Source organism: Phocoena phocoena, chromosome 17 (assembly GCF_963924675.1).
Source record: "Phocoena phocoena chromosome 17, mPhoPho1.1, whole genome shotgun sequence".
Taxonomy (NCBI): domain Eukaryota; kingdom Metazoa; phylum Chordata; class Mammalia; order Artiodactyla; family Phocoenidae; genus Phocoena; species Phocoena phocoena.
The window spans coordinates 46,325,703-46,344,211 of record NC_089235.1 but is presented as its reverse complement, the minus strand read 5'-3'; the positions used below and the strand labels follow the sequence as shown (position 1 = coordinate 46,344,211).

Below are 18,509 nucleotides of genomic sequence, written 5' to 3'. Positions count from 1 at the left end.
ACCCGCAACCCACTTCTTTTTTTCACCCATTCCCCAGTGGACCTGGCCCAGACAAAGCCTACCCCTTCGCAGCCACACTCACAGTTGTTGCACTGGGTTTGGGAGGCCTGGCCTTTCCCTTTCTTCCTGTTCTGCTTCCTCTCTTCGTCTCGAATTTTTCTTTCTGCTCCCTGACAGGGAAAAACAAATGCAGACAACGCTAGGCATGTGACCAGAGCAACTGTCTGCACACAAGCCACAGGGATAAGAAACAACACGTGGGGAGGTGAGCCAGGCAGCCCCGTTTCCATCCTCCGGCGAGGTCAGGCCTCCACTCTGAAGGCTGAGACTGCTCCTTAGTTTACAGTACATTGTTGACCTCCAAGGGATCCCACTCTTCCCAGAGTTCCCCCTGTTCCCTATCGCAGTGAAGCCGGTTAAGTAATTTTACTGATTATAATAAAATGTTGTAGGATGAAGCATCAGCTCGTTAACATCACTCCTGGGCACGGAGGGGGGGCATTAAAGTTGAGTGCGAATTCCCTATAAAATGTTTCCTTTGCTCGTTGGTATGGAACTATAAAAAATCATTACAGTAGAGGAAAGGAGGGAGGGCATAAGTAAACTACAGAGGATTTAAGATCATTTTGTACATACAAGTATGATTTGGGGTTTTGTCTTAATATGTTCATATGCTCTTGGAGATGGTGCTCATTTGACCGAATAGAAAAGAGGCTGGTCTATTTGCCTCCTTTTTGCTCCTCTGTTCCTTGTATTTTGACTTTTTCATTGGCTTCTCTTGCCAAATCCATCTGGCTTAACCAGTTGACCGTCACCTTATGTCTCTTGCCTTCTTGGCCGTCCATGATTCTTTGAATATCTTCTCTTTCTGGTCAGCTTTGCTAACTCGTTTTCCTCTTCTCACTCCCCAAATACAGACATTCCAACACAGTTTCCTTTTCTTTTCTCTCTTTCCATTCTTACGACAGAAGAATTCATCTACACCCATATTTCCATGATGCTCTAGACAGGTGACATCCAGATACACACTCCCAGCCTAGACTCCTCCCCTAGATTTCAGATCTGCATTTACTGGTCCTGCCCTTTGTGGATTTAAGGAATAGTAAAGTAAGGACTGGCCAGCAACCTCTACCCCTAGAGACTGCCCCCAAGTTATCACACACAAAAGAGACAGATTTGAGAGTATACAACTTACTCCTTCTGTTAAACACACACACAAATCGATTAAAAAAGGAAAGGATGAGGGGACTTCCCTGGTGGTGTAGTGGTTAAGAATCCGCCTGCCAATGCAGGGGACACAGGTTCAAGCCCTGGTCAGGGAAGATCCCACATGCCGCAGAGCAAATAAGCCCATGAGCCACAACTACTGAACCTGCGCTCTAGAGCCCGTGCGCCTAGAGCTTCTGCTCTGCAACAAGAGAAGCCACCGCAATGAACAGTAGCCCTCACTTGCCGCAACTAGAGAAAGCCCACGCGCAGCACTGAAGGCCCAACGCAGCCAAAAATGAAAATAAATAAATATATTTTAAAAAGAGGCAAAGGACAAATTGGTGCAATAAATATCATATAAAGTGTTAAATCATTAATATATAAATAATGATTCAAATGAAAAAAACAACTAACATACCAATAAAGAAATAGACAAGAGCCAAGAAATAGGCAATTCACAGAAAAGGACACACAAATGGTTTGAATTAAAACACTGAAATATAGAGTTTGCTTATCAAACTGGCTTTTTTAAAAAAAGCTGATTCCCAATTCTGGCCAAAGTAAGGCCATGACACAACAGGGATGTATGGTCAATCAAGGTATCCATCATGGCTTTAGAGCTGATTCTTGAAGAATGAGTGATTACAGCTAATCCTTATGGGGTACTTCCTCTGTGGCAGGTGAGTTCTAAGAGCTTTACATAGGTAAGATTTGGATAGTTATAATAGTTTAATCAGATATTTTAAATACGCATTTTTATGCCAAAAAACTTACTACCAAAAGGGAGTAATTATTTCACAGTGCTTCAAGTTTTGAACTGTCACTGATGTTTATAAACCATAGAAATTCATAGAAAGAGGGAGAAAAAATATAGAAATATTTCCTTTGCAAGTCTCTTCAAGATATACTAAGGTTTTGTAGAGTTCTTTGTCTAGATAACGTATAATATTTTCAGAAAATAAAGTGTTAAATGCACAAACATGACTTTGTTCAAATGGGTGTGAAATATAAGCAAAAGGCCCCTATTATTCATTTTTATTGTGTCCAAGTAAGACATTTTTCTCTGTATTTGAAAGTCTGTACAATACGGTATTTAATGTAAGCAGAAATATGGAAATTCATCTATATAAATTACAACTCACCAAAGACATACCCTAAGGTTTGTCAAGCAATTTTATTTTTAAATTGGTGTTTTATTTTGCACAACTGCTATGAGAAAAGGGTCTGAAATTAATCTGTTTCAGGATTTCTATATGTTCAATGTCAATTACTAGGAAATAAAGTCACCTGCTTATTATTTTACAGGTATTCTTTGATATGCCAAATCCAAAGGATTAACATAAAACACAGAGTAGCTCTCCATAGAGCCTAGTCCTAGTACCACATCTACGTAAGAAATTTCCTGCCCAGAAGTCTCAGATATCAGCACACCGAAACAATTCTGAGAGTATCCAAACTTCGAGAGCCGCAGTTCTCATATCTAAAATAAGGCTTTGACTTCACAATGACCCAGGGCAGCTTTGATACATTCAATTAACATAGAGAAAGCATCCTTGAACATGACCTTCCAAGAATTCCTTTCCTTCCTTTGATTATTTGTGACTTAAAGCTTCAAGAAAATAATCTTTTCACTCTCATTAAAGCACAAAAAAGTCTAGTTCTTCCAGAATAGTATATTTTCTGCAAACACCAAATTTACCATTTGAAAATAAATTCCCCAGCTTATATGTTCACTATGGAGTGTTAAATTAGAAAAAAAAATTATGCCTGAGGATTTCCTGATTATATTGTGATCACTTTTGCCACCTTTTGAGAGAGGATGGCTATCTTTATTTTTTTATTTGACACTTATATTGTTTCCCTTAAGTTTATTTTAAGAATGTGGCCTTCAATAAAATGGATAACCTGGAAGAAATGGACGAATTCTTAGAAATGCACAACCTTCCGAGACTGAACCAGGAAGAAATAGAAAATATGAACAGACCAATCACAAGCACTGAAATTGAAACTGTGATTCAAAATCTTCCAACAAACAAAAGCCCAGGACCAGATGGCTTCACAGGCATATTCTATCAAACATTTAGAGAAGAGCTAACACCTATCCTTCTCAAACTCTTCCAAAATATAGCAGAGGGAGGAACACTCCCAAACTCATTCTACAAGGCCACCATCACTCTGATACCAAAACCAGACAAAGATGTCACAACAAAAGAAAACTACAGGCCAATATCACTGATGAAGATAGATGCAAAAATCCTCAACAAAATACTAGCAAACAGAATCCAATAACACATTAAAAGGATCATACACTATGATCAAGTGGGCTTTATTCCAGGAATGCAAGGATTCTTCAAAATACACAAATCAATCAACGTGATACACCATATTTACAAATTGAAGCAGAAAAACCATATGATCATCTCAATAGATGCAGAGAAAGCTTTCAACAAAATTCAACACCCATTTATGATAAAAACCCTCAGAAAGTAGGCATAGAGGGAACTTTCCTCAACATAATAAAGGCCATATATGACAAACCCACAGCCAACATCGTCCTCAATGGTGAAAAACTGAAACCATTTCCACTATGATCAGGAAAAAGACAAGGTTGCCCACTCTCACCACTCTTATTCAACATAGTTTTGGAAGTTTTAGCCACAGCAATCAGAGAAGAAGAAGAAATAAAAGGAATCCAAATTGGAAAAGAGAAGTAAAGCTGTCACTGTTTGCAGATGACATGATACTATATATAGAGAATCCTAAAGAGGCTACCAGAAAACTACTAGAGCTAATCAATGAATTTGGTAAAGTAGCAGGATACAAAATTAATGCACAGAAATCTCTGGCATTCCTATACACTAATGATGAAAAATCTGAAAGTGAAATTAAGAAAACACTCCCATTTACCACTGCAACAAAAAGAATAAAATATCTAAGAATAAACCTACCTAAGGAGACAAAAGACCTGTATGCAGAAAATTATAAGACACTGATGAAAGAAATTAAAGATGATACAAATAGATGGAGAGACTTACCATGTTCTTGGATTGGAAGAATCAACATTGTGAAAATGACTCTACTACCCAAAGCAATCTACAGATTCAATGCAATCCCTATCAAACTACCACTGGCATTTTCCACAGAAGTAGAACCAAAAATTTCACAATTTGTATGGAAACACAAAAGACCCTGAATAGCCAAAGCATTCTTGAGAAAGAAAAACAGAGCTGGAGGAATCAGGCTCCCTGACTTCAGACTATACTACAAAGCTACAGCAATCAAGACAGTATGGTACTGGCACAAAAACAGAAATACAGATCAGTGGAACAGGATAGAAAGCCCAGAGATAAACCCACACACACATGGTCACGTTATTTTTGATAAAGGAGGCAAGAATATACAGTGGAGAAAAGACAGCCTCTTCAATAAGTGGTGCTGGGAAAACTGGACAGCTACATGTAAAAGAATGAAATTAGAACATTCCCTAACACCATACACAAAAATAAACTCAAAATGGATTAAAGACCTAAATGTAAGGCCAGACACCATCAAACTCTTAGAGGAAAACATAGGCAGAACACTCTATGACATAAATCACAGCAAGATCCTTTTTGACCCACCTCCTAGAGAAATGGAAATAAAAACAAAAATAAACAAATGGGACCTAATGAATCTTCAAAGCTTTTGCACAGCAAAGGAAACCATAAACAAGATGAAAAAACAACCCTCAGAATGGGAGAAAATATTTGCAAATGAAGCAACTGACAAAGGATTAATCTCCAAAACATACAAGCAGCTCATGCAGCTCAATAGCAAAAAAACAAACAACCTAATCCAAAAATGGGCAGAAGACCTAAATAGACATTCCTCCAAAGAAGATATACAGATTGCCAACAAACACTTGAATGAATGCTCAACATCATTAATCATTAGAGGAATGCAAATCAAAACTACAATGAGATATCATCTCACACCGGGCAGAATGGCCATCATGAAAAAATCTACAAACAGTAAATGCTGGAGAGGGTGTGGAGAAAAGGGAATGCTCTTGCACTGTTGGGAATGTAAATTGATACAGCCACTATGGAGAACAGTACGGAGGTTCCTTAAAAAACTAAAAATAGAACTACCATACGACCCAGCAATCCCACTACTGGGCATATACCCTGAGAAAACCATAATTCAAAAAGAGTCATGTACCAAAATGTTCATTGCAGCTCTATTTACAATAGCCAGGACATGGAAGCAACCTAAGTATCCATCAACAGATGAATGGATAAAGAAGACGTGGCACATATATGCAATGGAATATTACTCAGCCATAAAAAGGAATGAAACTGAGTTATTTGTAGTGAGGTGGATGGACCTAGAGACTGTCATACAGAGTGAAGTAAGTTAGAAAGAGAAAAACAAATACCATATGCTAACACATATATATGGAATCTAAAAAAAAAGGTCAGAAGAACCTAGGGGCAAGACGGGAATAAAGATGCAGACCTACTAGAGAATGGACTTGAGGATACGGAGAGGGGGAAGGGTAAACTGGGACAAAGTGAGAGAGTGGCATGGACGTACATACACTACCAAACATAAAATAAATTGCTGGTGGGAAGCAGCCGCATAGCACAGGGAGATCCGCTCGGTGCTTTGTGACCACCTAGAGGGGTGGGATAGGGAGGGTAGGAGGGAGGGAGATGCAAGAGGGAAGAGATATGGGAACATATGTATATGTATAACTGATTCACTTTGTTATAAAGCAGAAACTAACACACCACTGTAAAGCAATTATACTGCAATAAAGATGTTTAAAAAAAAAAAAAGAATGTGGCCTTAACCTATTTAAGTTGGCTAAGAAGGTAGTTCAGAGGGATATCTTTAGCTTTTCATAATCTCCAACAGTCATTGTCTCCAAGATCATTCCAAACAAGAATTAATAAAGAGAAAAAAATTCTTAAGAGAATGTGGCTTTATTCTCAAGTTTTGAACAATATATAGTCACTGTCTTCAGCAATATAATTCTTGTCTTTCAAAAGATAATGGAAGTAATTAAATACGGATATAAAGATATAGACATAAGTATTGATATAGGTACAGCCATATAGCAGATGCTGAATTTTTAAATCCATAAACATATGTATTTTAATAGAAGTATCATAATATCAAAAAAAGGTAGAGAAGGACTTTATCTTCATCTGCAATCTCACAGGTGCATTAATTAGAAATCAAGCTGGGGAACTATAAATAGTGCAGAATACCATCTGTTTAAAACTCTAGACTGTGACTGGGAAATTTACAGTTTTAAATGGAATAGCTCTTAATTCTTTTGCTTTAGAGGAAAATTCAAATTAATCATTTGCATTTACACACCCATTTGAAAAGTGCAAGAATTAAACTCTTTCTCTTTTTAATTTCCCAGGCGTGAGTTTTGCTTGGGTTTTGAAATCAGAGCTACAAATATGATGACAAATTATAGCAAAAAAATTTTGTTTCTAGCTTATCAGAAAAATTAATAGCAGTTAAGGTTAATACACCCTGCTTGTCCCATGAGATTTCTTCCTTATGAGTTTCCTAACACGCAACATTGGGAAACGTAAACTAAAAACTACCCACTAGAAACTCTTTACGTCACTGGTTTCTTAGAGTCCCTCTCATTCTAGGGCACAGGTGAACAATACAACTCTATGTATTCTGCATTTTTGCTTTGTTTTGATTTTTAGTATTTATGACCTCAACACTGGAAAAAAAAATTATATGAGTATCCCTTAAGCCCTCTCTTTCTTACTTTCAATTCCAACTATGACATAAAGGCAAATGGATTGCCCAGGGCCTCCATTCAATCCTTCCCTCCCTTTCTCCTTGATCCTAATCTTTCTCGTCCCTTCCAAGAAGGAGATTCACTGAGGGGGATTCTACCATCTCCCTTGAAACTTCTGGAATAAAATAAGGAATTCAAATTGTTTAAACGTTCTCCCACATGTAGTTTAAAAATTCCACGTTGTATGTCCTTTGAAAATGCTTTCTTAATGTTTAATATGCTGAATTAAAGATATAAGGAGTATGAGTTTGGAATCAGATGTGGATTTGCATCCAGCTCCTCTACTTTTTCGCCGTGTGACTCTGGAGAGTTACTTGTGCTCGCTGGCAGGTTTCTCTTCTACACAACAACCGTGTCTTACTGACTTAACTGTGTCTCCTCTGTATCGTGGGGGCTGCCTAACTGTCCCCGAGAGGGCTGTGCTGCTCTGACGAGTAGCACTAGCTGAAGTCATCATGACCTGAAAGGCTATCGAGATTTTAGAGGCACTGCTATGCCCCATGTCCCTAAACTCAGTGCAGTTCTAGTTAATGTGTTTCCTTCTCTTTTCTCATGACCGTCTCTGCCTCTGTTCACAGAGGCCCACTTCTTCCTACTCTCTATCTCTGCTAAACTACAACTCGGACATTTTAATGGCGTGGTAGATCTTTGATCTACATCTGACTGTAGCACCTTTAAGAGTGCTGGCAATTCTGAATTAGCCACTAACCTCTTTTTCCCCTTCCTCTCCTCTCCCCGGGACCTATCTGAACTCACCCTTTTACGTCCAGTTAACACCTATAAGCAGTTGCCACCTTATTCTATTTTTCATAGTGTCTCCCCACCCTACCCAATTTTTAAATAATTGTACTATGTCTACATATCACATTGCCATTACTGTCTTTCCCATCCTTTAGAATTAGATCCAAGGTAAATATACACATAATGCTCACCATCAGTCCTTTTATCAATGTCTTTACAGTCATACTGGTGTCTAAAGCTTGTTCTTTAATAGATTCCTCAAGAAGAGATATTCCCTGGATTTTTTGATTGCTTGTTTGTTCGTTGGTGGTCTTATTTCTTTGTTTTATTTTGTTTTGCTTTTGCCTGTCATCTTTATAATTGAAAGTCAGCTTGGCTGGATATAAAATCCTTGGCTCACATCTTCTTTATTTGATTACTTTAAATATCATTGTCTTCTGACAGGGTGTTGCTGTTGAAAAGTTTGATGATAAAAGTTTCCTTATAAATGACTCCTTATCTACTATAAAATAGATGGCTAATAGGGACCTACTGTGTAGCACAGGGAACTCTGCTCAGTGCTCTGTAGTAGCCTATATGAGAGGAGAGTCTGGGAAAGAGTGGATATATGCATGTGTATGGCTGATTCACTTTGCTGTGCACCTGGAACTAACACAACATTGTGAATCAACTATAGACTCCAGTAAAAATTAGTTTAAAAAAATAAATGACTCATTGTCTATTTTATTTTTCTTAGATGCTCAAAGAATTTTTTTTTAAAGACACCAATTGTACTTGAACATTTGTTACTTTTTTTAAAAAATTAATTTATTTTTGGCTGTGTTGGGTCTTCGTTTCTGTGCAAGGGCTTTCTCTAGTTGTGGCAAGCGGGGGCCACTCTTCATCGTGGTGTGTGGGTCTCTCACTATCGCGGCCTCTCTTGTTGTGGAGTACAGGCTCCAGACGCGCAGGCTCAGTAGTTGTGGCTCATGGGCCCAGTTGCTCCGTGGCATGTGGGATCTTCCCAGACCAGGGCTTGAACCCGTGTCCCCGGCATTAGCAGGCAGATTCTCAACCACTGCGCCACCAGGGAAGCCCTCAAAGAATATTTTTAAAGTCATCCTGGGTCAACTTTCCCAGATGCATGGTAGCCCATTTTAAAATGTATACTTTTTATTTTAACTTTTCCTGATTTATCATTTTTAGCATTTCTTCTGTTCCATTGTTTTAGCTTTCTTCCTGAAAGATACGTATTATATGTCTCTTGGATCGTCTTTACCTCTCTTCTATATCTATTATTTTCTCTTAATTGTTTCTTCATTTCTTCTGACTTTTAAGAATTTGCTGTTTTCCAACTTGTATTTCTATTAAGGCATTCTCTTTTCTTATTCACTCTTGTGTTGCTTGTAGTGTAGTCTTTTCTTCTGAAATATTTTAATCTTTTACTTCTAAATTCTTTCCTGAATTCTACCATATCTCTTTTCAAATCATTCTGTTCTCCAAACACCTCATGTCTAAGTTTTTCAAACTGTGATTTATGTTGCTCTTTATAATTTCCATGATTTTGTTAATTTCAAAATTTTAAAATTATGTTAATTTTTTTTTTTTTTTTTTTTTTTTTGTGGTACGTGGGCCTCTCACTGTTGTGGCCCCTCCCGTTGCGGAGCACAGGCTCCAGACGCGCAGGCTCAGCGGCCATGGCTCACGGGGCCAGCAGCTCCGCGGCATGTGGGATCCTCCCGGACCGGGGCACGAACCCGCGTCCCCCGCATCAGCAGGCGGACTCCCAACCACTGCGCCACCAGGGAAGCCCCAGAATTATGTTAATTTTAAGCCCATTTTTGGAACATTAGGCTATAGGTTTCACCTGTTTTGTGGGCATGTCTTTCTGGCACGCATCCACTGTCCACAGGAAGGCAGTCTGATCTTAATTATTTTTTTCATGAGACTGTATGGGATTCAACTGTTTTTCTTTTCTGCTGGTCATTTCTAAGTGAAATGAGAGAACTAGGACAATTCTTTTAGCTTCATGGCTCTCATGCTCCTCCTTCAGTTGTGTTCACAAAGTGATAAAAGAAAATAGTCCTGTATTTCCTGAGATCTGCCTACTCTGTATCTTTTCCCCTCTTCCTTTTTATTTGGAACTTCTCTTTCCTTTGAACCTTTGTTTTTGCTTTTGTTCAAGTCAACTTGGATTCTACTCCCAGCAGCCTCTTCTCAGAGCAGGATTTTATCCTACCAGGGAGCTTCAATTTATAACTTTCCGGAGTTTATAGAGCCCAGAACACTTCCATGTTCTGTCCCCTTGCACCCACCAGTAAACTGAAGTCTGTATAATCCATCCCCTCCCACCCTAGTTTCACATACTGTCCTCTGATGGCCCACTTCTCTCTCTGGTACCATGGGTCACTTTGGTAGGTTCCCTGTTCTTTGGTCATCAAGTGGGCCCACTACTTTCTCTCACAATGCCGACATCACACAGGTCTTGAAATTGTTGATGCTTGGTCCCATTCACATTTGGGATTTTGTAAGGGTCTCTTGTCACATAATCACGGGATTTTAATCTTTGCCATTTTAATTGCTCTGTCTTTTATGAGGGGTTTCAAAAAGGTTCAAAAACGACATCTTCTGCTGAAGCATGTTTGCTAATGAACTTATTTTAGAGGTGCCATTTCCATTCCAAAAGGCTCTAGCTGAGACCCCAATTAACCCATATATTAATAGCGGTTACATCGATATGTTCTGGGACAGGATCTATATATCCACTAAAAACAATCTATTATTTCAGTTATCTAACTGAATCAGACTCATAGCACGGTGCAATGTCAATCAGTCATTAAATTAGTGGTAGAATGATTGACTGAAAAGAAAAAATACAGTTGATTGATGACTCCCTAGATATCTAATAGGAACTGAGAATGAAAGATTACCACTCCCACTGTGATTAGTAAGTGATTATTTTGACACCACTAGACAAGAGAAGGTGACAAGGGGGAAATGTCATTAAAGCAATATCTAATAACAAAAATACCTTTATGACAAACTGTCATCTTTACTCACTTTGTCGCAGAAGACCTTGATCTGGCAATAAGCTCTATGAATGGGTTTATTGCTACGATTATTATAACTGTATGTATCAATCTGAATCATCAAAGGAAGTCCTTTCACTCCTTTTTGGGAGGAGAAATCTGTACTCAGGCAATTCACAGTGATGAAAATCTGAGGGAGGAAGAAAGAAAGGAAAAAGTTCACAAGTCACCATAAAAAAGATCTATTTTAAAAAAATGCATAACGCTTAGACTTAAAGTCAAAATATTAAATAAACCTATAAGGACAACTGAAGAATATCTGGATATTCTCACATAAAAACTTATTAAACACATATAACATGATTTATTATATAATTTATAGTTATAAATTTATAAAAATTTTTCTTTTATACTTAGTCTCGAAACAGACAATTTAAATTACTTCTCTTTAACTATATTAGCAAAGTCTTACTTATTTTTCAAACATGTGTAAGTTAGCTGGGTAAAATGCTGTCTCCTCAATGTATCAATTTCTCTAATCTCTGACTGTGAGATAAAAAAAAAAGAAAGCTACACAACACCTTCCTTTGCACCTTATTGCACTGAAACATAGTTATTTGTTTACACATCTGTCTTTCCTGTTTGTATGACAGTATGAGACTTGAGAGAATTTCTTATTATTTTTGTATTACTGGTACCTAATGTAGTGCCTGGCAGAGAATAAGCATTCAATACACATCTGATGAATGAGGTCAACGAGTTTATCTAGAAAGCCCACTAGATTGGGAGTCAAAAGCCCCAGGCTTTAGTCCCAACTCTAACATTAAGCAGACCTCAGGCAAGTCACTTCTTGTCTTTGGTTTTCAATTTTCCCTTTAAATCATCTTTAAAACCCTCCCTGAAGAACAGAATATAAATACTAAGATACTTTCATGTTAGTGAAAAAGTAAAAGCAGGGCTGGCAGAGGTAAGACACGGAACAGGAGGAAGGACAGGTAGTAAAGTCACCAGCGTCCTCATCTTACATCATGAGATAGCAAGAAAGACAACAAAAATGACAATGAATCCGAAAAAATGGAAACTCAAGCAAATAATTAAAGGTTATAGCACTGCCCAACAGAACTAAAAATAATAATTTTATTACGAAATATTGGCAGGAATAGAAGGAGAAGTACAAACGACTCAATTTATCCTCCTTTTCTATAGTGTGTAGATGTCAATATATACCATTTAAAGTTGATTTATCACGGACTAGGGATATGAGGACGGCACCCAGACTTATGTGGTAACTACATGAATAGTAAGAGGCAGTCTCTGGGAACAAACAGGCATACTATATTATATCCTTGATAGTATTTCCATTTAATACCATATGTATTACTTCTATTTAACAGAAAACTTTAAACTCACTGTTTTAAAACTGTACAGTTATTTATCCTGAAAACCATTTCATTGGATGTATTATCTGACTCTTGTTTTACTTCATCTCCTTGGAATTTTTATTCACCTTCAAACCCTTGACCTGAAGCCTTTCGTATCACAGCAACACCCCAGAGAAGAACCCTGCAGAAAGCAAAGAGCCACTGCCATGAGCTGCATTTTAAAGGCCATTCAAATTTCTGACCTAATTCATTTTAAGTCCTATGCCTGTAGACCTTTGGTAATTTATACAACCAGATCTCTCATTTTTAGTGCTATATCTATAGAAAGATCATTTTAATCATTTAATTTTTGAGCCCCTTACTTGGAGCCGAGAAACACATTAGCAAGGCACCACATCAATAGCAGTCAAGGCCAGATACAGGTCTCAGCGACATGCTAATCACAACAACTCTGGACACCATGCCACAGGACCTCACTTCTCCAGCTGCATCTGAAAATGAGTGCCTAAAGATGATCTAACATCGAATACGGTCATCTTATTCATTCATTTCTTTAATCATTCCTTCCATAAATATCAACACAAGTCCACAGTAGGTCAAACAATTAGAAACTGGGGATACAGAAGAAAGTAGATCCCAGCCTCGTGAAGCTGACAGTCCAAGGGGAAGGCCAATGAGTAATCCAGCAACGACCAACACAGGGTGGTCAGGGCTCCCCTGAGAGAGATGAGTACAGAGGCCATGAGAACACAGAACAGAGCACTGAACTTGGAGGACACAAGTGAAATACAAAACCCACAGAGACACTGGGCTAAGACCAGGGATTCCATAAATATCTGTTTATTATTTAGGAATGGTAAAGACAAAGAGTAACTACAGACGCAAATGTCAAATGATTTAGGAGAGCTGAGTGATGAAGACCGCTCAGAAAGAATACGCCATGTTTCTTATGCCTGTTTCTCCTGCCGAACTTCCAGGGTAAAAGTTGACAGAAAATGCTGTCTACTGCTCCTGCAGATGCCCCAACTGCAGAGAACATTCATTCATGCCACAGATATTTTTAAGTATCTACCACGTCCCTGAGACTGTGCTAGTTACTAGTACAGATGCACCAATTATGGTCCCTGCAATCACAGAAGTTGGAGGCTAGATGGGAAAGAAAGACAACACGATGGTGCTCTAAAGATTACAATAGCTTCATTAAACCCCGATCATTAGGTCAAAAAATAAAAGCATACTTTTCTGGGAACACTTGACTTCTTTTATTTTTATTGTCATTATTGACAATGGGGTTATCTTGGCCAGAAGCTATAAATAAATACAGCTTTATGTCAGCAAATCAAATGATCACTCTGGGATCAAATGACGTGGTTGTTCCTACCTAGGGCTACGTATTTCATGTAGAAATCTTCCAACGTGTTGGTGATTGTAATCCACAGGGTCCTCAACCAGACCAGTTTTTTTCCTCACCCTCATAAAGCCTGCCTAGTCCTGCAGAAGCCAGAAGAGAAAAGTGTTCTGTATTTCCTAAGCTAATAGGATTCATGGTTGGGCTTACTGATACATCCATACGTCACTCACAGTGAACATACACTCGGACAGGCAGGAAGCAATATTAATTGTGGCCTTGTCAGCTCCAAGTCTCAATTAAGAAAGCTTAGCTGATGGAACATGTATTTTTATAAGGGTCGCTTGAGCAGGACAGATCCACTGAAATAACAGATGCTTACTGGCAATATCCTACAATACATACACGAAATCCTCCTTGGAGGAGCTGTAACGATCAGCCATCCAGTAGACAAGGTCTACACACTGGACTCTACCGCTAGGAGACACTTAGACTTAGGTCCTCGTAATGGAGAAAGGCCCTTAGAAGAAGATCCAGTGGGCCTTCTTTGCTTCATGGCATCCTAATTCCATAAAAAGTAAACAACACGAGAATCTGCCTTCTCTGCTACACTGTGTTGCCAAGCTCCCAGAGTTACCCTAACGAGCAGGGATTTTATAATAGGGTTGGCACTGCTCTCTTCTTGCCTGGCTGTCTGACCCAATAGCAAAGCACAGTCTACGTGCCTGATGGTATCGATCACAGTCTCGCTGTGCTGCACTTAAAACCTGAGCGGGTGGGGGCTTCCCTGGTGGCGCAGTGGTTGGGAGTCCGCCTGCCGATGCAGGGGACACGGGTTCGTGTCCCGGTCCGGGAAGATCCCACATGCCGCGGCAGCGGCTGGGCCCGTGAGCCATGGCCGCTGAGCCTGCGCGTCCGGAGCCTGTGCTCCGCAACGGGAGAGGCCACAGCAGTGAGAGGCCCGCGTATCGCAAAAAAAAAAAAAAAAAAAAAAAACCTGAGTGGTTGAACTTTAACTGCAATTGCGGGGGTTGGGAAGGCATGGAAGGACATTAACTAAAACCTCGGGTTGGGACTGATAAGCATTAATTTGTTTCATCTTGCAAACCCAACCATGTCTGAGCTCTATACCCAGCAGGCAAATGTGACAACAAATTTCTTGGAAGTTTATCTACAAAGCACTGTTTGTAAATGTGTAGTACAGAAACTTAGGGAAAAGGTATGCTTTCCCTCACCAATGTTCATCCAAATGTCAAGCACAGAAAGTTCTTTTTAACTTTAGTAGAAGCCCTAATTATGTAAAGAAATGCCGTGAACAATTGGTCTGCCAACCAAGAGTTATGAATGTTATTTTCCTATAATTCTTACAGCACATAATTTATTTTTTAGAAAAATTTTAATTGAATCAGGTGTATCCAGGCAGATAATAGATACAATTTTAATTTTGTCATTGGTTCAAAGACTGATTCAGATAGAAAGAGCATTTGTATTCCAGAAATAGAGGCAGTCTCATGAAAACTGATAATTTTTAATAAAATCATTTTTTGACACGTGAATTGCAATTCCCATTTTGTAGTTCCTACACAAGAAAAGTGACTTTACCCAGGTTATAATACCTCTCGGTTGTGCATTATGTGTGCAGTAAGATTTATTAAAACAAACACAGTATTTGTCTTTCTCTTGCTAACACATATATATGGAATTTAAGAAAAAAAAATGTCATGAAGAACCTAGGGGTAAGACAGGAATAAAGACACAGACCTACTAGAGAACGGACTTGAGGATATGGAAAGGTGGAAGGGTGAGCTGTGACAAAGCGAGAGAGAGGCGTGGACATATATACACTACCAAACGTAAGGTAGATAGCTAGTGGGAAGCAGCCGCATAGCACAGGGAGATCAGCTCGGTGCTTTGTGACCACCTAGAGGGGTGGGATAGGGAGGGTGGGAGGGAGGGAGACACAAGAGGGAAGAGATATGGGAACAAATGTATATGTATAACTGATTCACTTTGTTACAAAGCAGAAACTAACACACCACTGTAAAGCAATTATACCCCAATAAAGATGTTAAAAAAAAAAAAAACAAATACAGATTAATGGGCTTTAGAATTGCTGCATTAACTTGATTATTAACTCCCAAGAGATTTTCTGAGAGCTTGCCATTAAAACACATAGGTCAATCTTGATTTACAAAGCAGTTTGGGATTTTAAAAATCATAAGGCCCATGATTTGATGGAAGTTGTTTATTTTCCCCTTTAAACAATTGCAATTTGTATTTTCAAGAAGATCCTCTGATTAGAACCTAAGAAAGCTACTTATTTCCTAAGGTTGAGACTCTTAAGAGCTCTTTTACAAGAAACTGCACACACATTAGCCTCCAAATTACAGACATGGCATATCGCAAGAAATCAGCATTTTCACTGTAAAATGCAAACAATATATTAATAGGTTAAGTGTGCTCTTGCCAGTTTCCATACTCTATCTTCTTTCTGGTTCTTAGAATTATTAAAGACCTTATAGATGGTTTTCTCACATTTCAGCATTTTTTCCCGTTTATATGATTGCATTTGGTACAAATGCAAAGCTAAATTGAGACAGAAAGACAAACTAAAAGTAAATAATATTAACATATGAAATCTCAGTCTTGGGCAATTATTCATTTTCTCCATGCGTTAATTCATCAAATATCTTCTCTCTGTGCCTGGTGTCATGCTACGAGGTGGGACACAAGAATACTGAGATTCCCTGCCCTCAGAGAGTTTGCAATTTTGTTGAGGACCTAAGAAGCTCCTAGATTTCCTGACGCCTCCGTTATATAGATATAGCTCCTTTAGGGAATGATTTAAAACCTGAGAATAGATTCCTTCATTTTCTCCTACAGATACTGTGGGTGTGCACAGATGCACTTTCGGCTTACTCACATAGTCTACCACATTTTCCATATTCCTTTAGTACTCAATATTCTCCATTGCCAGAATATGCCCAGCTTGTTCGCCGTTGCCAGTCTTTGCTATGTGCTGTGCCCTCTACCTCCAAGGCTGCCCCCAGGATCATCACTGCCCGCTCCTTCTTCTCGTTCAGGTTTCAGTCCAATGTCAACTCTTCAGCAATCCCCACCTTGGCCATCTAGAGCTGTCTTTGTCCTCCTTCTCCCACCTCTGCCCGTGACGAGTAGCACACGCCCTACCGTGCTTCTCTTTTCTGGTTGCCTCATAGGACTGAACATTATTTGGATTTATCTTGTTTCTCTGTTTAGTGCTTAATTATCTGTCTGCTCCATGCGACTCTAAACACATAAGAGGAGGGCCCTTGTCTGCCTCAAGCTCACTCTACTCCCAGTGCCAGGCCCATGGGAGATACTCAACAAATATCTGTCCAACGAATTAAGAGAAAATTACTTTTCTAAATACACATTTCCCTCTTTTTCCGTGTTCTTGCTTTCATAAGCAAAACATCCTAAGAGTCAGGACTGCTCTGTGTAGCTGAAGTTGTCAAGATAATGCAGCAGAGTTAGCTGCTCTGACCACATTTATCCTCAAAAAAATGTTATCTATCTGTATATCAACAAACACAAGTCAAGCACCAATTATATAATCAGCATGAATGTATGTATGTACATATGCATGTATGTATTGATACATGTATATATGCTACTGAAGATGCTACATACAGATGCTACAGGAGATATAGAAATCTATGGTAGGGCCCTGCCGTCAAGGAAGAGGGGAGATATAACATCTCTCAATACACTGGTGGGGTGTATAGAAGTAGGAACTAAGTTGAATATCTCAGGCTGTACGTACTGTAAGAACTTGAAAAAAAGGAGAGAGCTCAACAAGGGAAGATTTCCTATAGGTGTCCTGAGATAGAAAAAAGAGAGATGGAGAAGCAAGTGAATCCTGGCTCTCAAAAGAGGGAAGAGACCAGCCTAGTGGGAGGCTCAGAGGGGGTCGTTGGGGAGAGAAGAGGCCAACCAAGATGCTTGCATCACTGTGATAGGTCAGGAACACTTGATGAGGTCAAGGGTGTATCACTGAGGCCAAGGGCAGATAGAACTGTGGCCCCAGTATCCAACATCCAAGTTACCAAGAGGACAGAGTGAGCACTAAGAAAAGACCATCAGGATCAGAAGCAGAGGGTCTGCGCCCCTTCTGGAGGCCAGACTCCTGGAGGGAAGGACAGGAAGCTAGACTGCTGGGGCGACGGAGCCAGGACACCAAATGGAGAGGGAGAACCTCGGCTGGGGGGTCTGGCAGAGGCAGGAGGCTGGGCAGGAACACGGGCAACAGGGCCACGCACAGGTGTTCTTCCAGGATGGACAAGGTGTTCGCACAGCAGGAGAGGATGAACGTAAGGCTACGGAAGGAGGCTCTGTGGGAGCTAAGAGCCCTGGAAGCAGGGATTAAATGGGATCAACTCACAGGAGAAGTTTTGTAAGAGGAAAGAGCGTTCTATGAAGCTGGAGGGCGAAATGAGAGAAAGCACAGCAAGAAAAAAAAAGGTACAGGAGACTCAAAATTATGTCCCTGGTGCAAATCCTGACACTATGGCCTTGGACTAATTGCAGCTTTCTGGGCCTCATTTGCCTCATCTTTTAAATAGGTATAACAATCCCTAGCTTGCTACTGTGACACTTTAAAATGAGATCACGTTTTTTGTTTTGTTTTTTGTTTTTTTTTTTGCAGTACGCGGGCCTCTCACTGTTGTGGCCTCTCCCGTTGCGGAGCACAGGCTCTGGACGCGCAGGCTCAGCGGCCATGGCTCACGGGCCCAGCCGCTCCACGGCATGTGGGATCTTACCGGATCGGGGCACGGACCCGTGTCCCCTGCATCGGCAGGCGGACTCCCAACCACTGCGCCACCAGGGAAGCCCCTGAGATCACGTTTTTAAACTGTAAAGTGCTACGAATCTATGGCAGCTTCCTGTGCCCACCATGATCTCCATCCTCTCAGATGCCCGGTCACCCAGCCAGCCCTACTCTCTGACTCCAAGCTCCTCCTCAG

General features: G+C 39.8%; 1 protein-coding gene across 1 annotated transcript in view; it reads right to left on the bottom strand.

Annotated features, from left to right (window-relative positions):
* The window catches only part of GRHL2 (grainyhead like transcription factor 2), a 112,282-nt gene that overhangs the window by 28,498 nt on the left and 65,275 nt on the right, over window positions 1–18,509 (bottom strand). The window contains exons 8-9 of the mRNA XM_065895190.1: window positions 10,805–10,963; window positions 83–170 (exon numbers count right to left, since the gene is read on the bottom strand). Coding sequence (XP_065751262.1) covers window positions 83–170; window positions 10,805–10,963 — 247 coding nt within the window. The remainder of the gene's footprint in view (window positions 1–82; window positions 171–10,804; window positions 10,964–18,509) is intronic.